Here is a 21160-nt window from a genome sequence, read left to right on the forward strand (position 1 = left end):
CAGAAAGATGAGGCAAGCACCAAATACAATTTTGCATTTTGAAGTAGGTGCATTAAAAGCAGAGGAAATTAGCTTTAATGATAGACAATACATTAATTTCACCCAAAGGATAACATAAACAGGTACTCATTGGGAAATTTATATATTGATTCAATTAAACATTTTGAAATGTGTTTTTGAAATGGACCAAATACTTCAAGTGAGACTGGTTCCATGATCACCTGCCTTTGTTCCCTCATAAAATTTTATTGACTCTTCTGTGGTAAATGATGTCAGATCAACCAAGGAAAGCTCTTGGAGAAAAAGGCATTCTCATCATTGAAGGGGAAGAAGTCCATTTGGGAATATTTTTGTTATTTTTCATCAGCAAAAATGGGCAGAATGTTGGGTAGCATGATGATAAAATTCCAGTAATGCCCACCAATCTTGAGTCTTTCTCAGGTCTATAAAATGCATAAAGGGTCACAAAGTTGTTGCAACAATAAAATAGCACAAAGCAGAATACCAGACAAATGATAGTGTGGGTGGCTCTGTTTTCTGGAGACGTCTGAGAAGGGAGATTGAAACTGTGGATGTGCCGGGCTCTCCTGTGGTGTCTGTACAGGCGCCACACCATGTAGAGGCTGGACATAATCATAAGTGCCATGAACAAGAGATCACGCATCACTATAACATTTATAAATGACCATGCCTGCTGAACTCCAGGCTGCCTGGTTTGACAGTACGCATGAACAAATCCATGACCAACAACAGTGAAATTCCATTTGGCTCTTACAGTTTCAATGATGGGGATGTACATCAGCATGTTGATAATCCAGAAGAAAAGGAAAGAGGGGAAAATCCAGGTAGACAACTTAGATTTCAGCCATGCCCATTTAGAATGACTGGGACTGATGGTGATGGCTTGAAATGCACTCAGGAGAGAGGTGGTGCAGATGGAGAGACCTCGGGCAACTCTGTAGATGTAAAAAACAGTTTGACAGCCAGTATTATCTAAGAAACGTTTGACTCCAAAGGATGACATGATGTCTGGTATTGACTGGAACATGATGGTCACAATATTTACCATTGTCAGGTGCATGAAAATGGAATCTATGGGCTTCCTCAGCTGAGGCTGCATTAGGAAGGCATAAATATAGATCATGAAGAGAAACAAGTTGGCCATGACACCAATAAAGATCTGAGCTATGAGAAAAAAGCTCAAAATCGTTTCACCTGGAAACATGTCAATGACGTTTCAGTTATGTAAGGTTGGCATCCACTGAAAAATAAATAGATTATACTGTGACATGATGTTTTTAACAAGGAACCTTTGAAGAATGTGAAGACTGACAGTTCAGTGTTATAGAGGGAGTACAAATGGTCAAGCTTTCTGTTTCAGTCTTGGCTGTGACACTTCCAGAAGTAGAATTGTGGGCAGTGTTTGAACCTCAGACTACGGAAGTAGGTTATATGAAGAAGGCAGAAACCCGATGCTCACATCCTACATTCTAGTGTATAGTCCAAGAGGGCATTCTGGCCTCTGTGAATAACAAATTACATTAAAAGTTATTTTTTTCTTCAGAGCATTAGAATGCTTCTTCCCTCTAATGGTATCTGTATATCTTAACCTTTCTAAAAAACACAACGTCTGATATATGTATAGTACTATGAATATCTGAACTTATTTCTTGCAATTTAGCTTGCAGACACAATTCTTTCAAGACAAGGAACATTTAATCACTCTCTTATTATGACACTCTAAATATATAGTTCATTTTTAAAATACAGAAATATAGCATGGAGTTTTCAAGTGCGGCTTTTTTCCTCCCATCATCCAACCAGCAGTGGTTGGAGACGTATTTGGTCTCACACTTGGAGCAGAGCTCCTGTCACACAGTGAGCATAGGCCAAGATTGCTGTTAAATTTCCCACCATGCACTAAATTTCCCACAATGCAGAGGACAGTCCACACCACAGAACTTTTGGGCCCCAAGAAGAAGTCACATGACAGTTGAGCCCAGACTAGCAAATCATCACTGAGTTGTGCTCCCTGCAGCACATGTAAGATAAGCATTTTGGCCCAAACATATTTTGAACACTTTTAGGGGAAACAGAGTGAATTGGTTCACAAATATAAGAACAGGAATGGTATGGCGGTCAATGAGGGTGACTTCTAAATTAATAACTTTAATATCTGTGTTTGTTGATTTTTGGAGTTGTTGCCTATATCATTCTCTCAGAGACTTACTCTTCTCAGTTGTCTTTGTTGTGCACTCATTACCGTTCTTTTCTATATAGATTTCTAGTTATGATCTCACTTCTATATGGACTATAAAAGATCAAAGTTTGAGAAACAGAGGAAAGGAGATTCTCAGGAGTGATAAGGTAGGGGAGAGGGATGTTAGTGAAAGGGTACAACCTTGCAGTTAGAAGATGAATACTTTCTGGATAGCTGCTGCAATATGAGTGGAATATACTTGATAATAATGTACTATATTATGGACATTTGCTCACAACTTAGCTCTTAAAATGCTCTCACCAACACATAAGGTTTCTATGGAAGGTGAATGGTATGCTAATTATCATAGTTGTAGTACTCATATCAAATGTATGTCAAGTCATCCCAGTGTTTTAGCTATCAAATAGGCTTTCATCTATCAATTATACCACAACAAAGCTGAAAGCAGACTAAAATCACAGAAGGCAGAGAATGCAAGAGTCAAAAATACCACAACCCAAATATGTACCGTCAAATGCATCCATATAAGTACAAATGCACACATAGCTCAAAAATGATTGAATGGTGTATGATACACGGGGCCAATGTTGACCAGTAGACATAAGGTGTGTCCACTAAATATCAGAAGCATGAGATTTCAAGACCATTACAACATTTGTAAAAGAAACAAGTCCAATAAAGAAGAAAGACAAAGTCCAAATAAAGGAACATGACAAACTACAAACTAAGCCACAGAAAGCAGGTGCCTGTCAAATAACACTGAAAAACAAAATTTATGGAACAAAAAATCCAGATATAATGAAGCGCACATGACAATAACGAAGGCTGTAAATCTGTGAGAATCAACACTAAACGTGCAGACACATGAAAGGATCAGAACATGGAGGGGAATCCACCATTGTAGTAAGACATGTAAGCAAAGGCAATGCAATTTCAGAACCACCAAGCAAAAGGGGAGTCAGACAACAAAGAAGTTGAGCAGCTCAGTTCATTCTCTGCACCTACTGCAGGGACCAACACATGCGTCTCTATCAAATGCCCAACCTCATTTTCACTAGAACGTGCACCATGTAATCTATGCAGCCATACAGCAAACACTGAACTGAATGAGAACAAAGTGCAAGAGTTTAACTTAACAGAACAATTTTCTTAACAGAATTATAATGAATTTTAAAAAGGAAAGAATACTTTATATTATCATTGATTTTTCACTAACTTCCAAAAAAATTTCTTGGTAAGAACAAAGTGAAAAAACCTTTGAGTATTGTGAAATGCATTATGGAAACATAAAGTCAAAATTCAGTTATTCTGAAGAATAACAAAATTACCAAACCTCTAGAGAGCTGGTAGCACTTCTTAAAGAAAAGACACCAATGATACCCGACTTAAAATGTTAAAAATCAGAACAGAGAACTTAAAAATATTTTAAACGATGATATTGTGACTATGCCAATAAATTTGGAGTTGAGACATATGGAAAAATCCCCAGAAAACATGACTCACCAAAAATACATTAGAATTATTGATAGTCACAAATGTGCAAAGTTCCCCGTGAAAAAATATCATTCCACCAGGATTCTTAAAGAATACTTCAATGGTGACAAATAAACAATGTCTACAAACTGCTCCTATAGACAGAAGAAGAGTAGTCTCTTAATCACATAATATAGTGAGCACAACACTGATAGCAACACATAATAAAGCCTTAAAAGTATAGAGATGGGACCATCTACTCCAAAAGTCCAATGAAGAAAAACCTACTCAAATTCATTTTAAAGTGAATTCAGTGCTCTCCAAAATGAGTCTAGCAACAGACCAAGAGAATTACCCACATAGCAAGGGTAAGGTGGGAATCATTTCAAAAGAAAAAACAGAGGCTCAGAAACTACTAAGACTTCTGAGGGGCCAGCACTGTGGCATAGCGGCTAAATTCACTGCCTGCAATGCTGGCATCCCATTTGGGCGCCAGTTCGAGAACTGATTGCTCCACTTCTGATCCAGCTCTCTGCTATGACCTGGGAAAGTGGTAGAAGATATCCCAAGTCCTTGCACCCATGTGGGAGACCTGGAAGAAGCTCCTGGCTCTTGGCTTCAGATAAGCTCAGCTCCTACCATTTCAGCCCATCTGGGGAGTGAACCAGCAATGGAAAACCTCTCTCTCTCTCTCTCCCTCTCTTTCTCTCTCTCTCTCTCTCTTTCTCTGCCTCTCCTTCTCTCTCTGAGTAACTCTTTAAAATAAATAAATAAATACATCTTTAAAAAAAGACTTTTGAAGGTACCTAGTACCTTACACATCTTGAACTATTTCTTCTTTTTTTTTTTTTATTTTGACAGGTAGAGTTATAGACAGTGAGAGAGAGAGACAGAGAGAAAGGTCTTCCTTCCATTGATTCACTTCCCAAATGGCCACTACAGCTGGGGCTTCACCGTCCCGAAGCCAGGAGCCTGGTACTTCTTCCTGGCCACGGCAGAGAGCTGGACTGGAAGAGGAGCAACCGGGACTAGAACAGAGTGCCCATATGGAATGCCAGTGCCAGAGGTGGATGATTAGTCAAGTGAGCCAAGGTGCCAGCCCCCTTGAACTCTTTCAACTTCTTTCCACTCTAAATCTTTTGCTATTATCAACATTACAAAGAAGCTGAATTTCAATTTCCTCTGAATTTGACAATTTACTTAAGCACTTGGTGAAGTGATGGCAATCTAACTTTAGCAGATGAGACATGTGTTTATACTACCTCAAAAGGATATTTTAATTTCTGTAAAGGAAGTGTGCTTTCTGAATGCTTTGTCCTACATTATACCATGCAGTAGAACAAAGAGAAAGTGAGGGGTAAAGTTAGCATTATGAAGATAGGTGTAAGATTAACCACAGTTGTAGTATAAAGAAAAAAATAAATCCAAACTTCCACTGATACATGAAATACTCTGCTCTATTCAATATATACAAATTGTTTAATTTACATCTTAGAGCAAAAAAAAAAAGGCTTCACTTTGCATGATAAAAATCTGCAATGCCAATGCTATCATATAATGCTTAAATAATAAAAATTCTTGTTGTGAGTTTGGATATGAATAAAAATATCTGCTATTTCCACTTTTATTCATACATTTGCAAGGGTCTACTTTTAAAAAGAGAATAATATTAATATCTTTGCAAAGAAATTAGCAGCCTTTTATCCTTGAGTGTCAGTCTTAAGAAAGATATTCATAGAGACAATGACTAAATTACTTAAACGATTTGAGAATGCTTCAAGGTTACTGAGAACAAAGTCAGTATAAGATATTTAGATTTCTAAAAATTAAAGATTGATACTCTTTACATAACACAGACATGAAAAATGTCACAGTTCATAAAGGAAAATACCTAATTAGAAATGATATTAATTGGTCTAAATGTGACTAAAAACTTTTTAAATTAAAATGTGTATACATTAATTTGAAATGAAGGTAATAACTAGAAACAGAATGATGCTGTAAAAGCAAAAGAAAATCGCAGCAAAACAAGAAAGGAAATTAGAGAATGAAACTAGAGGCACACTCATTCCAATGCCATAAACATCCAGGTACATACCGAAGAGCAGAGCTTAGGGCAGAAGTGAAGAACACTCCACTCAGTGGATAGATCAATGAGAGATCTGGAGAGCTTCAGATACTGAGAATAAAAAGAATGAAGAAGTGAAAAAAATGGAGGGATGACAAGAAAAGTAAGAACATACAGGTAAAGTTCACAGAAAATGCTGGAAGGATGAATCTGAAGACAACAAAAGGATGCGGTGTGAGCAGGCAGCGGGGAGAGGCCTCGCTGCCCTCCCACCCCCAGGCTAAGGGTAAAGGGTCCTTACTGGTGGTGTCCTGGAAAGGCTGAGCTGCCCAAAACTTACTGTGGATCAGGCCCGGGTGGGCTGGACGTCTCCTCCCTGTGGACACCGGTCATCTTGTCACCTGCTGACACCTCCATCACCTTGTTTATTGTCATCACTTTGATGCCCCCAGGAGAGTTCCAAATCACCCTCCCAGATGCACAATGAACCATGAGTGCAAAGCAGGCGTTTGGGGCTGAGTTTTCCCAAGCTGAACATCAGAAAGTAAACTTCAGGATGATGTCACCAGAAGTTCATCTCCACACAGCTGCTGGCAATCATGATCTCACTATTGGTTTCTGAATGTTCTTATTCAAGAATGATGCTTGACTTTATTTTCTCTCTCCAATTTGCAGTTATTTTTTAGAATTTGTTTTCCCCTCTATGAATCCTGTTAATGTCTTTTTGGGGAATTTATTATTTAAAAATTTATCTCTGTGAGTGAGATCCCAGTGGAAAGAACAGGTCTTCAAAGAAGGAGGCACCTTTCTCTGAAGGGAGGAGAGAACCTCCACTTTGACTATGACCTTGTCTAAACAAGATAAGAGTCGGTGAACTCAGAGGGCTTCCATAGCCTTGGAAACTCATGACTGGAGCATAGGGAGATTACTGATGCCATAGACAGGAGTGTCAATTGGTAAAGTCAACAACAGGAGTCACTGTGCACTTTCTCCTCATGTAGGATCTCTGTCCTTAATATGCTGTGCATTGAGATTTAATGCTATAATGAGTACTCAAACAATATATTTCACTTTGTGTTTCTATGGGGGTGCAAACTGTTGAAATCTTTACTTAATGCATACTAAACTGATCTTCTGTAAAAAAAAAAAAAAGAAATTATCAACTCCCAACTTGACTCTCACTGGGATTAAACATGACAATAGGTCTGATCTGATTTCATCATCATTTAAAAAAATCATCTATTATTTTTCACTTTATGTTTCTGTGTGGGAGCAAACTGTTGAAATCCTTACTTAATGTATACTAAGCTGATCTTCTGTATATTAAGATAATCGAAAATGAATCTTGATGTGAATGGAAGGGGAGAGGGAGTGGGAAAGGGGAGGGTTGTGGGTGGGAGGGACGTTATGGGGGGGAAGCCATTGTAATCCATAAGTCGTACTTTGGAAATTTATATTCATTAAATAAAAGTTAAAAAAATTATTTATTTATTTGAAAGGCAGAATGAGAGATTATCTTTCATCTGCTGGTTCATTGCCCATTGCCAAAATGACAGGCTGGGCCAGGCTGGAGCCAGGAATTCCATCCTCATGGAATTGCTTGGGCCCAAGTGCTTGGGCCAACCTCTTCTGTTTTCTCAGGAAAGTTACAAAGAAGTTGCTTTGAACCTGAGGCAGCTGACACTCAGGGTGATGCTGGCTTAAAACCAGGAGATTAACCTTCTGCACACAATACTGTCCCCTGCTGTACTTGTTCTAGTACCATTGTTTTCTTACAGGGTTCTATTTCAATCTTCACACTTAAAGGAAAATAGTTGACAAATGTCACTCTCCCTCACTTCCTCCCTCACACCAGAGACACCGATGCAGAAGTATTGCTGAGTCTCCCCCTGATTCCTCACAAAAAAGCTGACAGACAAGACACAGGGAGCAGCTTGTGAAACAGATAAGGTGATTCTGAAAAGCCCCCTACTTCTTACTGGTAGCAAGCCTCCTTCCCCACTGGCAGCAAGTTCTCTCTCTCTTTTTTTTTTTTAAGTTTTTACTTATGTACTTGAGAGGTAAAGTTACAGACAGTGAAAGGAGAGACAGAGAAAAAGGTCTTCCATACAGAAGTTCACCCCACAAATGGCTGCAACAGGAAGAGTTTTGTTGATCTAAAGCCAGGAGCCAGGAGCCAGGAGTTTCTTCCATGACTTCCACACAAGTGCAGGGGCCCAAGCACTTGGGCCATCTTCCACTGTTGTTCCAGGCCATAGCAGAGACCTGGATTGGAAGAAGAGCAGCCAGGATGAGAACTGGGCCCCATAAGGGATGCCAGTGCAGGGCCACAGGCAGAGGATAAACTGACTGTGCCACAGTGCTGGCCCAAAGTTCACTCTTCAGCCAGATAAAAACCCAGCCCTACACATGCCCTGTGCACAGCCTCTTCACAAGAACAGACTGTCCCCACTCTTTGCTTCAGTAAAAGCACCTGTCTTTCTCGAGCTCGGGCTCCATCTCCTTATTCTGTCTCATGTCTGGGGGCTACGAAAGGCCAGAACCCCAAGATATTCCAAACCTGACATTTGTTTACATAATGGATTTCAGAGGAAGGAATTTTAGTTTACTTTCTCTAAGAGCATATGTAAAAATACTATTCTTCAGGATGAATGTATTAAGAAGTGAGAAATGAGTAATTTTTCTATTCAATGATTTATTTTGGGGCTGATGCTGTGGCATGGAAGGTAACGTTGCCACCTGTGGCACCAGCACCCCATATGGGTACTGGTTCCAATCCCTACTGTTCTACTTTCCATCCAGCTCCCTGCTGATGTGCCCGGGAAAGCAGCAGAAGATGGCCCAAGTGCTTGGGCTCCTACACCCATGTAGGAGAACTTGGAAGAAACTCCATCTCTTGGCTTCAGCCTGGCACAGCCCTGGCCATTGTGGCTATTTGGGAAGTGATCCAGCAGATGGAAGACCTCTGTCTCTGTAATTCTTTCTATAAATAATTTTAAAAATATTTATTTCTAGTCCATATCTCATTATACCTGTATTCAGATCACAGGTATCTAAATGAATTAAACTCTTGAATCTTGTGTTCACTGCACAGTTGCTTTTACCAATTGCCTCATGTGTGCTGGAGAAACACGAGGATTTTGAGTTCTGTGGGAATTATTGTTCTATGGTTTTAAGTGTCTTGTTCACATTTCTGACATCACTGTGTTGTTTTGGGTTGTTTTTCTGTTCATGAGTAAAAAAGGCTGATGATTCCCACTGTGGTGTGGGATTTTTTTCACTTTTATCATTGTATCATTTTATACCACTTATTAAATTTTATTAATTTCCATATACAAAGATAATACCTGTATTAAGATCATATCTGATATGTGGCAGTTAATTGAGAATAGAAATGTAGAGGAATGAAATGGTCACTTTGAAATACAACTGTCAGTTAGCACAGGTTTAAACACCTGTGAAACTGTGGTGTTCTTTTTTTTAACTTTTATTTATTTGAAAGAGTTACAGACAGGGAGAGGCAGAGGCAGAAAGAGAAACAGTGGTCTTCCATCTGCTGGTTCACTCCCAAATGTACACAAAGGCCAGGGCCGAGCCAGGCAGAAGCGAGGAGCCAGGAACTTTAACTGGGTCCTTTAAGTGGGTGCAGTGCCCCAAGAACTTGGGCCATATTCTGCTGTTTCATCCAGACACATTAGCAGAGAAATGGATCTGAAGTGCATTAGCTGAGACTCGAACTGGCAGCCACATGAGATGTGGCACTGCAGGCCATGGCTTACCCCACTACATGAAAATGCTAGCCTAAGTCTTCCCACTTTTTGCATTCCCATATTCATCTAGTCATGGTGATTTATTTTGATTCACAATATGTGGTATATGACACCCAGTTGCCATGGAAGGGTTGAATCAATGCTCCTACTTGGTAAATACAAATTACTAATGTACCTAATGCAAAATTGACATGGGTGGGTGTTTGGCCTGGCAGTGAAGATACCACTTGGGATACAGACATCCTGTAACCAAGTATCTAAGTCCAAATCCCAGCTCTGGGGCTTCCAATTATGGCTTCATTCTGATGCACACACTTGAAGGGAGCAGCTGTAACTCAAATAAATGGGTTTCTGCCACCCATGCAGAAGACCTGGCTTGAGTTCCTGGTTCCCAGCTTCACCCAGGCCCAGTAACTAGGTGCTGTAGGCATTTGGGGGACAGAACCTTCAGGTAGGAATATTTGTATATTTCTCTTTGTGTCTCTCTGACCCTCCCAAAAAAATAAAAATTATAACTTATAAAATATTCAGTGAGAAAAACAGAAGAGTTGAACAAAAATCTAAGAAGAATCAACATAATTATTTAAAATATCTCCAAAAATAATGACTTTTTTGTATGAGTTCTAAAACACATAGAGATAGAATCACTTGAAGACTGCAAAAACCCTTCTGAAAACCAGAAACACAGGAAACATTTAGTGAACCACGATGAAGGACTTGAAAAGTTTTGTTTGAAGGCCATCAAAGACATCAGTAAAAAGAAGACTTGTGGCCAGTGCCGCAGCTCACTAGGCTAATCCTCCACCTGTGGCATTGGCACCCCAGGTTCTAGTCCGGTATAGGGCGCTGGATTCTGTCTCGGTTGCTCCTCTTCCAATCCAGCTCTCTGCTGCGGCCCGGGAGTGCAGTGGAGGATGGCCCAGGTCCTTGGGCCCTGCACCCACATGGGAGACCAGGAGGAAGCACCTGACTCCTGGCTTTGGATCGGTGTGGTGCACTGGCCGCAGCGCGCTGGGCGCAGCGGCCATTGGAGGGTGAACCAACAGTAAAAGGAAGACCTTTCTCTCTGTCTCTCTCTCTCTCACTGTCTAACTCTGCCTCTCAAAAAAAAAAAAAAAAGACTTGTGTAAGGCAAGTAATCATGATCCTAGTTGCAAAAATCCAGACAATGGGCAAGAAAGAAACATCCTGTAGGTGGCATTTTACTAGGATTTTACCATTGTTTTTGGAAGCACAATGCATTCTGAACCTACTTGAGCTGAATTCAGATTCTGTCACTTTGGGGGTGATCAGACAAATGGCACCAGACAGAATCAAAGGGAACCAATGTTCATAGGTTTCAAGGGGGCGGGGGAAGAGTTCCCCAGATTTACACTGCATGTGACCTGGTTCACTCATCACCTGTCACCTGAGGAAGATGAGGCAGAAACCACTCAAAAACAACTCTGTCATCTGGCATCAACTCTACTGTAGTGCTGGCTTCTAATCATCTAAAAGAGAAAAGAAATCCTACGTGTAACAAACACCATCAATACAGAGTACTCGTCTTCCATTCTACCATTTGTGCCTTCAAGTTTCTTTGTAATTTAAGACTATATTAGTTGGAATTACTTGAAACTGTGTTGCCTAATATAGTCATCAATGTTAAATTTTTTAAAAAAGTATCCTATAGGGGCTGGTGCTCTGGCATAGCTGGTAAAAGCCACTGCCAGCAGTGCTGGCATCCCATATGGGCGCCAGTTTGAGACCTGGCTGCTCCACTTCTGATCCAGCTTCTGCTATGGCCTGTGAAAGCAGTAGCAGATGGCCCAGATCCTTGGGCCCTGCACCCACATGAGAGACCGGTGCTTGTGGCTGCGTTTTCCCTAGCTGAGCAAACTTCAGAAAGTAGAATTCAGGCCGACACATGTTATCAGAAGTTTGTCTCTACACAGCTGGTGGCAATCACCCAAGCCCGTGACTTGATCAAGCCCTGGTGTTGAGTCCAGAAAATATGCTCACTCCTCCCCCAACCTGCCCTCGCAACTCCTCACCACAACCACCACAGGCACTTCTTGGTGCTGGGCACCCATGGATTGCTGTGGACTCCACCTGTCTATTAAAATGTGTGTGACTCCATGTAAGAATGACCTTCCTCCCAGAACCTTCCAGACCTTCCACCTAACACAGGATGCAGACTACAGGCAGTGAGAAAATGAAATATATACATGCAAAGCAGCTTGGTTAATAGAACTCTGTTGGTAACTGTGAACACCTCCACCTGCTCCTTTTAAAAAATTTTTTATAGAAAACTTTTATTTAATAAATATAAATTTCATAAGTACAACTTTTGGATTATAGCAGTTCTTCCCCCCATACACATGCTCCCACCACAAACCATCCCACCTCCTACTCCCCCTCCCATCCCATTCTTCACTAAGATTCATTTTTAATCATCTTTATAGACAGAAGACCAACTCTAAGTAAAGAATACAACAGTTTGCACCCACACAGACACACAAAGTATAAAGTACTGTCTGAAGACGAGTTTTACTGTTTTCATAGTATAACACATTAAGGACAGAGGTTCTACATGGGGGACAAGTGTACAGTGACTCCTGTTGTTAATTTAACAATTGACACTCTCACTTATGACAACAGTGATCACCAGAACACTTGTCATGAGCTGTCAAGGCTATGGAAGCCTCTTAAGTCCACAAACTCTGACATTATTTAAACAAGGCCATAATCAAAGTGGAAGTTCTCCCCTCCCTTCAGAGAAAGGTAGCTTCTTCTTTGATGGCTCCTTCTTTCCACCAAGATCTCACTCACAGAGATCTTTCATGTAGGTCATTTTTTGCCACAGTGTCTCGGCTTTCCATGCCTAAAATACTCTCATGGGCTTTTTAGCCAGACCCAAATATCTTAAGTACTGATTCTGAGACTAGAGTGCTATTTAGGGCATTTGTAATTCTATGAGTCTGCTGTGTGGCCCATTTCCCACGTTGGATCATTCTCTCCTTTTTAATCCTATCCATTATTATTAGCAGACACTTGGTCTTATTTATGTGATCCAGTGACACTCCTATCTTTATGATCAGTTATGAATTTAAACCCATCACTTTAACTACTAAGATGTCATTGGTACCTGCCAACTTAATGGGATTTGGAGTCCCATGGCAAGTTTTTAGCTTTACCCTTAGGGGTAAGTCCAAGGGAACATGTGCCAAACTGTAAATCTCCTCTCTCTCTTATTCCGATTATTTCTAACAGGGATCAATTTTCAATTGGATTTAAACACCTAAGAATAATTCTGTGTTAAGAGTTCAACCAATGGTATTACCACCTGCTCTTAAAATAAACATGTCCCTCTTTCTCCCAAGCTACTCATTAGCCTTGGCTGATTTCCTATACATTTATTGAATTTCTAGCCCACAGCCCTCCATAGAGGCTGCACCTGTGCTCAGAAGGGAACAGCTCCATTTCAGAATTCAATACCCACACCCAGATAAAAGTCACATGCTGGGGAAGGTGCTGTGTCATAGTGGGTAAAGCCACCACCAGTGGCGCTGACATCCCATACAGGCACAGGTTTGATCAAAGCTGCTCCACTTCTGATCCAGCTCTATCTTGTGGCCTGAGAAAGCAGTGTGAGATGGCCCAAGTCCTTGAGCCTCTACACCCTTGTGGGAGACCTGGAGGAAGCTCCTGGATACTGGCTTTGGATCAGCACAGCTCGAGGTGTTGTGGCCATTTGAGCAGTGAACCAGCGGATGGAAGACCTCTTTCTCTCTGTCTTTCCTTCTCAATTTGTGTAACTCTTTCAAGTAAATAAATAAATTTTTTAAATTTTTTTTGCAAATGGAAATAATTACAATAGGAACTGTCACAATGCAGGCAGCAGACCTACTTACTGGGTGGTGATGGGGAGGCCATTGGGTTTCTGGATGTGGCTGGTGCTGTTTCTTGTTCTGGGTGTTGTTTGTATGGGAAAACATGGAATTGCATAATTTGCTGAGTATCTGTTTAACTTCACAAAAGGTTAAGGGAAAATACACAGCACATTGGAAGGAAAGGACAACTAACACTGCAACCTTTATTGAACCTGGAGGATGGAGCAATAATATGTTTTCAACCTGTACTGATTAAGGAGAAGAGCATGATGGGCAGAGGGAAGGTGGAAGGCCATCCAGGAGGCATCCACCTCTGCTTGTTCCAGAGGGACAGAAAGGAACCAGTGGAGGAAAGACCATTTCCCCAGGTGGGGATCACCACCCTTATAAGGCAGTAATGAAAATCTACCTGCTCCAACTCAGCCAATTTCTCTCATCTCTCTGAAAGTTCCTCTCAGGGTAAAGCACCAATGTTAGGGGCTCATGGAGAACACTGAGTGTTGTCCCAGGAAATGCATCTGAACTGCAAAATGCTGGAAGATAGTGAAAAAGAAACTATGGAAGAAAGAGGACCAATGCCCAGGAACCCTGGGGTAGGCAAGGTGGACTCCAGCAGGCACTAGACAGTGTAACTGCCACTGGTGTCACTCCAGCAGCAGTGACAGAGAGGCATGCATGGGTTCCAACTGCACATCACTCACTTGGAACACTCAGGATGTTACGTCATTGAAAGAGAAATGGAAGAAACCAACCCATTATTGTTTTAAAGATTTATTTATTTATTTGAGAGACAGTTACAGACAGAAAGAGACAGAGACAAATATTTATTTATTTATTTATTTGAGAGACAGAGTTACAGACACAAAGAAAGACAGAGAGAAATCTTGCATCTGCTGGTTCACTCCACAAATGGCCCCAATGGCCAGAGCTAGCCAAATCTGAAGCCAGGAGCTTTTTCAGGTCTCCCTCATGGGTAATAGGGCCCTAGCACTTGGACACACTTCTACTGCTTTTCAGATGCAATAGCAGGGAGCTGGATCAGAAGTGGAGCAACTGGGACTCAAACTGTCACCCAAATCGGATGCCAGTGCCATAAGCATAGGCCTAACCTACTATTCACAGCACCAATATATAACTGTATTGAACTATCACACTGTATTCCATAAATACGTGCAATTAGTGTATGTCAATGAAAAATAAAAAGGGATGATTTGTTAAGAATTGATCCTGCCATTTATGACAACATAAATGAACCAAGAAGACATTAAGCTATGAGAAATTAGCATGCTTCCTCTGGGTTCCCCATATGGGTGTAGGGGCCCCAGAACATGAGCCATATTCTTCTGTTCTTCCCAGGCCTGTTAGCAGGAAACTTTATTGGAAGTGGAGCAGCCAGGATCAAGTGGTTGCTGTAGACTGCCACTTACCTGCTAATCCACAGGCCAGCCAAATCTTCCTACTTACTGCTTACTGAGTATTATGATTAATGGTGAAATGAGTCTGTGACTACAGAGTGGATTAAAACTATGTTTCTGCAAAATTAATGAAGTACAGGGAGGAAGGGATGGGTACTGGGGCGGGGTGGAGCCAGGGAGTGTTGGAAGTGTGGTTGGAAGTATGGAATGCATAGCATCTGTTCTCTTCATATTGATGACCAAATTTTAACAGTTTAAAGAAATCCTTATATCCACTATGTGGTTCCAGCAAAACTTGTATGTGTGGTGACACATCAACAGCAGCAGTTGTGTACGGATTTAATTTTTGCCTAGATTGCAATCTTCCATTTTTCATCCTGAAACTTCATGGAACTTCCTGGATGCATCTTCTGTGAAACACACTCAATGCTCATGAAGTTTAATGACTCCCATATTCACACAGTCACCTAGAGTTATTTCAGTTCACACATGTGTGTTATATGACAACCAGTGCCATCGAAGGGTTGAGGCAATGCTACCACTTGGTAAATACAAAACACCAAAACCAAAATTTGTACCTAATACAAAACTGACAGGGCTGGGTGTGTGGCCTGGCAGTGAAGATGTCACTTGGCATGCAGACATCCTGCATCCAGGGTCTAAGTCCAAACCCAGCTCTGGGGATTCCCATTATGGATTCAGCCTGATGCACACGCTTTGAGAGAGTAGCTGATGACTCCAGTAAATGGGTTTCTGCCACCCACGTAGGAGACCTGGCCTGATTCCTGGATCCACCTTCACCCAGGTCTGGTAATGGGTGCTGTGGGCATCTGGGGTAAGAACATGCAGGTAGGAGTATTTGATGGTCTGTCTATCTGTGTGTTTCTGATCCTCCAAAAAAAATTAAAACATAAAGCAGAGTGAACAGTCAAAAACAGGAAAGTTGAATGACCATTAAAGAAATTAACACATCTGTTAAAAAAAACCTCCAAAAATAATGATTTATTCTTCTGTGAGTTCTAAAACAAAGACAGAATCAGCTGAATACTGCAAAAACCCTTCCTGAACCAGAAACACAGGAAACATTCAGTGAACCACGATGCAGGACCTGAAGAGCTTTGTTGAAGCCCATCAATGACATCAGTAGAAAGGAGAATTGTGTAAGGCAAATACTCAAGATCCTAGTTGTAAAAATCCTTACAAGTTGTGGGGGAGAAACATCTTGTAGGTAGCATTTTACTAGAATTTTACCATTTTGTTTTGAAAGCACAATGCATTCTGAACCTGGTTGGGCTGAATTCAGATTCTGCCACTTTGGAGATGATCAGACGAGTGGCATCAGACACAATCAAAACCAATGCTCATGGGTTTCAGGGGGCGGGGGAAGAAGCCCGCAGATTTGCACTGCATGCGACCTGGTTCACTCATCATCTGTCACCTGAGGAACATGAGGCAGAAACCACTCAAAAAGGAAGCCACTTTTACCCACAAAAAAACACCTAAGCGGTGCTATAAAAAGATATATTCAAGAGGTATGGAGGTTTCCAGTTGTCAATACGACGTGTGTGTGTGTGTGTGTGTGTGTGTGTCACAGACTGAGTACTGCCCTGAAATGCAAACGCTGATGGCCCTGGGCCACGTGTGACTGTATTTGCAGATGAGGTCTCGAAGGAAGGAAAGTGACGGCTGCCGTGACGGGGGCTCTGGCCCCATCAGAGTTCTGTTCCTCAAGAGGAGGAGACCAGAGCTCCCCCTCTCCCCAGGAGGGCACAGCGACAAGATGGCCACCAGCAGCCAGGGGGAGAGCGCTCCCACGGCCCAGCCACGCTGGCGCCCTCATCCCAGATGCCAGCCTCACAAGCCTGAGAAAATCCATGTCTACGCTCTCAGCCTCCAAGTCCACCAGATTCTGTCAAAATGGCAGCCTGGGGAGAACCCGTGGATGTGCAGGGCACGCATGCAGGAAATTTCAGTGAGGTTACCCTCACCCAGGGATTTCCTATGAATTAGCTCTGCGCTGGAAATAACTTGTGAATTGGGATTTTTACCAAGGGCAGAGGTGGTCTCAGCAAAGCCCTAGACAAAAAGGACTTCCACACTGCCTCGCCTGGGCGACAACGTACGGGTCCATCATTGACGTCACTGCTATGCATCCTCTGTGGAGCCTCCTGAGAGGCTCAGGGGCGGGAGCATCAGCTGACCCAGAAGTGGCGATTTCACCTGAGCAGCCAGAAGCCTGAGCAGGACAGTCCTCAGCGCTCTCAGCAGCCACTGGAGACACAGGACAGAGCCTCAGCAACTGCATGATTTCCTCTGTGAATGTAGGGGCCACTCAGTAGGGACGCCTGGGACCAATGGGCGTGAGCGAGAGACCTGACAGGCACGGTGGTGGGGTCATTTGTCCAGAGTAGACACCACGGGGCACAGCCAGGGAGGGGTGAGGGGTGACGGCAGCTGTGCTGGTCTGGATCTGGGTGCTGGAGCCTGGGTGTGGACACAGTGAACATTCATAGAGCAAGAGAAACTGCCACGTACTGTGCTGCTTTAAAAAGGGAGTTCTTGAAAGATTGGAATCCAAGTCTTGGAGTCTTTGGACAGGCGAGGTGGAATTCCTTAGCCTTGCAAACAAAGATACAGGCAAAGGTTCAAGCTACAGTCACCAGTTCACCTCTGTCCCTGGGGACTGGAACTGACCACTGAGTAAGTAGGACAGAGAATTTGAGATGTGAGTGATGATACTGAGAAAAAACTGATGCTGGTTGAAAGGTTTTGCGAAGTAAATATACTGCAAAGCAGTGCACCATGGAGCTATGAGAAAGAATCAGGCCCCTGCTGATGAGTATTTAAATGTAGAGACACTTCTCACTGACATCCCAATCGATTGGATCCAAATAATAAATACATCAGAATAAGAAGGGGAGGGGATCATTATGGATCGATTTACACAGATGCTGGGAGGTGCCCCTGCATTGTACTCAATATTAAGTATTGAATCTCCCACAGCTTCACATCCTCTTAATCACCTCTGTTTTCACAGCACTTTTCACAGACACAACTATCTTTCCTGCATCATAGCCATTCTTTAGTGTTCTCTTTACTTGATTTTACCTTAGGGTCACTGTGGCACATTCAGCCTCTAGCTGAGTCCCTAAAATATGCAAGGTCAGTGTTATTTATTGAGTAGTTAAGGAAAGACTTTATGAATGACACAGTTTAACAGAAATAAAAGGTAATCCCAAATATGATTTTGTATTTTCTAGTAACTCAAAAGGACAAAATTCAAAATTCAAAAGGACAAAATCAAGCAGATAAAATTAGCTTAATGATACAAAACACATTCATTTCACCCATAATGTTACTGAACTGTGCAATCTATGTGAAGATTAATACATTTTGATTCACATTAACATTCCAACACATGAATGTTTTAAAATGATATGCATAGTTCCACTCAAACTAGCCCTATTTCAAGTGCCCCAGGGCCCTGTGGCTTCTTTTCCTCATATAAAACTTGATGGAGACTCCTCTGTTGAAGACGATGTCAGATCAGCCACTGAAAGCTCATGGACAAAAGGTCATTCTCATATTTGAAAGGAAGGAAGTCAGTTTGAGAATAATTTTGTTATGTTTCATCAGAAAAAAGGGGCAAAATGTTGGGTAGCATGATGATAAAATTCCACCAATACCCTCCAACCTTGCATTTTTCTCAGATGCATAAATTCCATAAAAGGTCAAGCAGTTGTTTGACAAATAAAAGAACACAAAGCAAAATACCATCCAAAGGATTGTGTGGGTGGCTTTGTTTTCTGGAGATGTCTTGGAAGAGAGGCTGGAGGTGTGAATGTGCTGGGCCCTCCTGCGGTGTCTGTAGAGGATCCACACCATGTAGAGGCTGGACCAGATCATCAGTGCCAAGAACACTGCATCGTGAATCACCAAAATACTTATAAATGACCTTGAATCAAGGGCTTTGGGCTTCCTGGATTGACAATATGCATTAACATATCCCTGACCAAACATAGTGAAATTCAATTTGGCTCTTATAGTTTCAATGATGTGGATGTAGATCAGCATGTTGATGATCCAGAAGAAAAGGAAAGAAGGGAAAATCCAGGTAGACAGCTTAGATTTCAGCCACGCCCATTTAGAATGACTGGGACTGATGGTGATGGCTTGAAAAGCACTCAGGAGAGGGGTGGTGCAGATGGAGAGACCCCGGGTGACTCTGTTTGTGTACAGAAAAGTTTGACAGCCAGTGTTATCTAAGAAACCTTTGATTCCAAATGATGACATGATGTCTGGTATTGACTGGAATACAATGGTTACAATATTGACCACTGTCAGGTGCATGAAAAGGGAATCTATGGGCTTCTTCAGATGAGGCTCGATTAGGAGAGTGTAAATATAGATCATGAAGAGAAATGAATTTGCCAAGACACCAATAAAAATCTGACATATTAAAAAACAGCTATAAATTGTGTCACTTGGTGACATTATCTCAATGATGTTTAGATGTTTTAATTAGGATAATTTGACATCTTCTGGAAAATACATCATGAATCACTATGATACTTATAAATGACCTTGATTCTTGGTTTCCAATATTCCTGGATTGACAATATTCATTAACATATCTCTGAATGACCACAGTGAAATTCTATTTGGCTCTTACACTTTCAATGACATGAATATAGATCAGCATGTTGATGACACAATAAAAGAGTAGAGGGGAAAATTCACTTGGAGAGTTTAGATTTCAGCCATGCCCATTTAGAATGACTGGCACTGACAGTGATGGCCTGAAATACACTTAGAAGAAAGGTAGTACATATGGAAAGACCTCAAATCACTCTGGATACATACAGAAATGTTTGACAACCAGTATCATTAAACAAATTTTTGATTCCAAAGGATGACATGAGTTCTGGTATTGACTGGATCATTATAGTTGAAATATTGACTACTGTCAGATGCATGAAAATCCAGTCTATGGGTTTCTTCAGATGAGGCTCAATTACAAAGGTGTATGTATATATCATGAAGAGCAATGAGTTTGCCATGACAGCGATACAAATCTGACATATTAGAATAAAGCTATAAGTTGCATCACTTGGTAACATTATCTCAATGATGTTGTTAATTTTATAGATAGTTTAATTAGGTTAATTTGACATCCTATGAAAAATATCCAGATTATATTCTGAAATTATGAAAAAATGGAGTTTGTTGAAGAATATGATGATTAACAGCTCTAGGAGACAGGTGGACAAATGTTCAAATCTTCTATATTTCAGACCCAACTGTGGTAATTCCAGGGACTGAACTTCAGGCATCCTTTGAATGTCAGAGTATAGTTATACATGATATGGAGACGGTGGACATCAAATACTCACATCCTACTTTCTTGTCTACTGCACGAGGACGCGTTGGCATCTATGAATGAAAAATTTGCTTGAGATGCTTTCTTCAGAGAACAAGACTGCTTGTTATGGCTAAACCCAAGTACACAGTCTCACCTTTCTGAAGAATATTCTACTCCTAATGCATGAAGAGTAGTGTGTTTGCACTCCTTTCTTAGAATTCACACTGCCTTCACAATTATTTCAAACCAGAACATTTTTAAGATTTAATTTCAGGCTAGTTTTAAACACTCATGTATTATGCCAATCAAAAATAAAATTAATCGAGGCTGGCACTGTGGCACAGCAGGTAAAGCTGCCTCCTGCAGTACCAGCATCCCATATGGGCGCCGGTTGGAGTCCTGGCAATTCAACTTCCAATCCAGCTCTTTACTATGGCCTGCGAACACAGTAGAAGATGGCTCAAGTCCTTGGGCCCCTGAAACCACATGGGAGACCTGGAGGAATCTCCTGTCTCCTGGCTTTGGGTCAGCACAGCTCCAGATTTTGCATCATGTGGTAATGCAGGGAGTGAACCAATAGGTGGAGGATCGATCTCTCTCTCTCTCCCTACCACCCTCTTCCTCTGTTTAACTCTGCCTTTAAATATTTAAATAAATCTTAAAGGCTGGCACTGTGGCACAGTAGATTACTGCCTTGGCCTGAAGTGCCTACATCCCATATGGGCACAGATTTGAGACCCGGTTTCTCCACTTCCAGCTCTCTGCTATGGCCTGGGAAAGTAGTAGAAGATGGTCCAAGTCCTTGGGCCTCTGCACCCATGTGGAAGAACTGGAAGAAGCTGCTGGCCCTGCCTTGGATTGGCAAAGTCCCGGCCATTGCAGCCATCTGGGGAGTGAAAAATCTGATGGAAGACCTCTCTCTATCTCTCTCTCTCTCTCTCACTCTCACTCTGACACTCTCTCTCTGTGTAACTCTGAC

At 41.6% G+C, this 21160-nt stretch overlaps 1 protein-coding gene and 1 pseudogene across 1 annotated transcript; both read right to left on the reverse strand.

Annotated features, from left to right (window-relative positions):
- Positions 1–277: 277 nt before the first annotated feature.
- On the reverse strand, positions 278–1225 carry ORYCUNV1R-PS1537 (vomeronasal 1 receptor oryCunV1R-ps1537 pseudogene; annotated as a pseudogene).
- Positions 1226–18380: 17155 nt separating this feature from the next.
- ORYCUNV1R1622 (vomeronasal 1 receptor oryCunV1R1622) lies at positions 18381–19232 on the reverse strand. Its single transcript, NM_001167309.1, is given in 1 exon segment — positions 18381–19232. A coding segment is annotated over 1 exon segment (852 nt).
- Positions 19233–21160: the final 1928 nt, after the last annotated feature.

Source organism: Oryctolagus cuniculus, chromosome 18 (assembly GCF_051225735.1).
Source record: "Oryctolagus cuniculus isolate XC-2025 breed Fujian yellow rabbit chromosome 18, ASM5122573v1, whole genome shotgun sequence".
Taxonomy (NCBI): Eukaryota; Metazoa; Chordata; class Mammalia; order Lagomorpha; family Leporidae; genus Oryctolagus; species Oryctolagus cuniculus.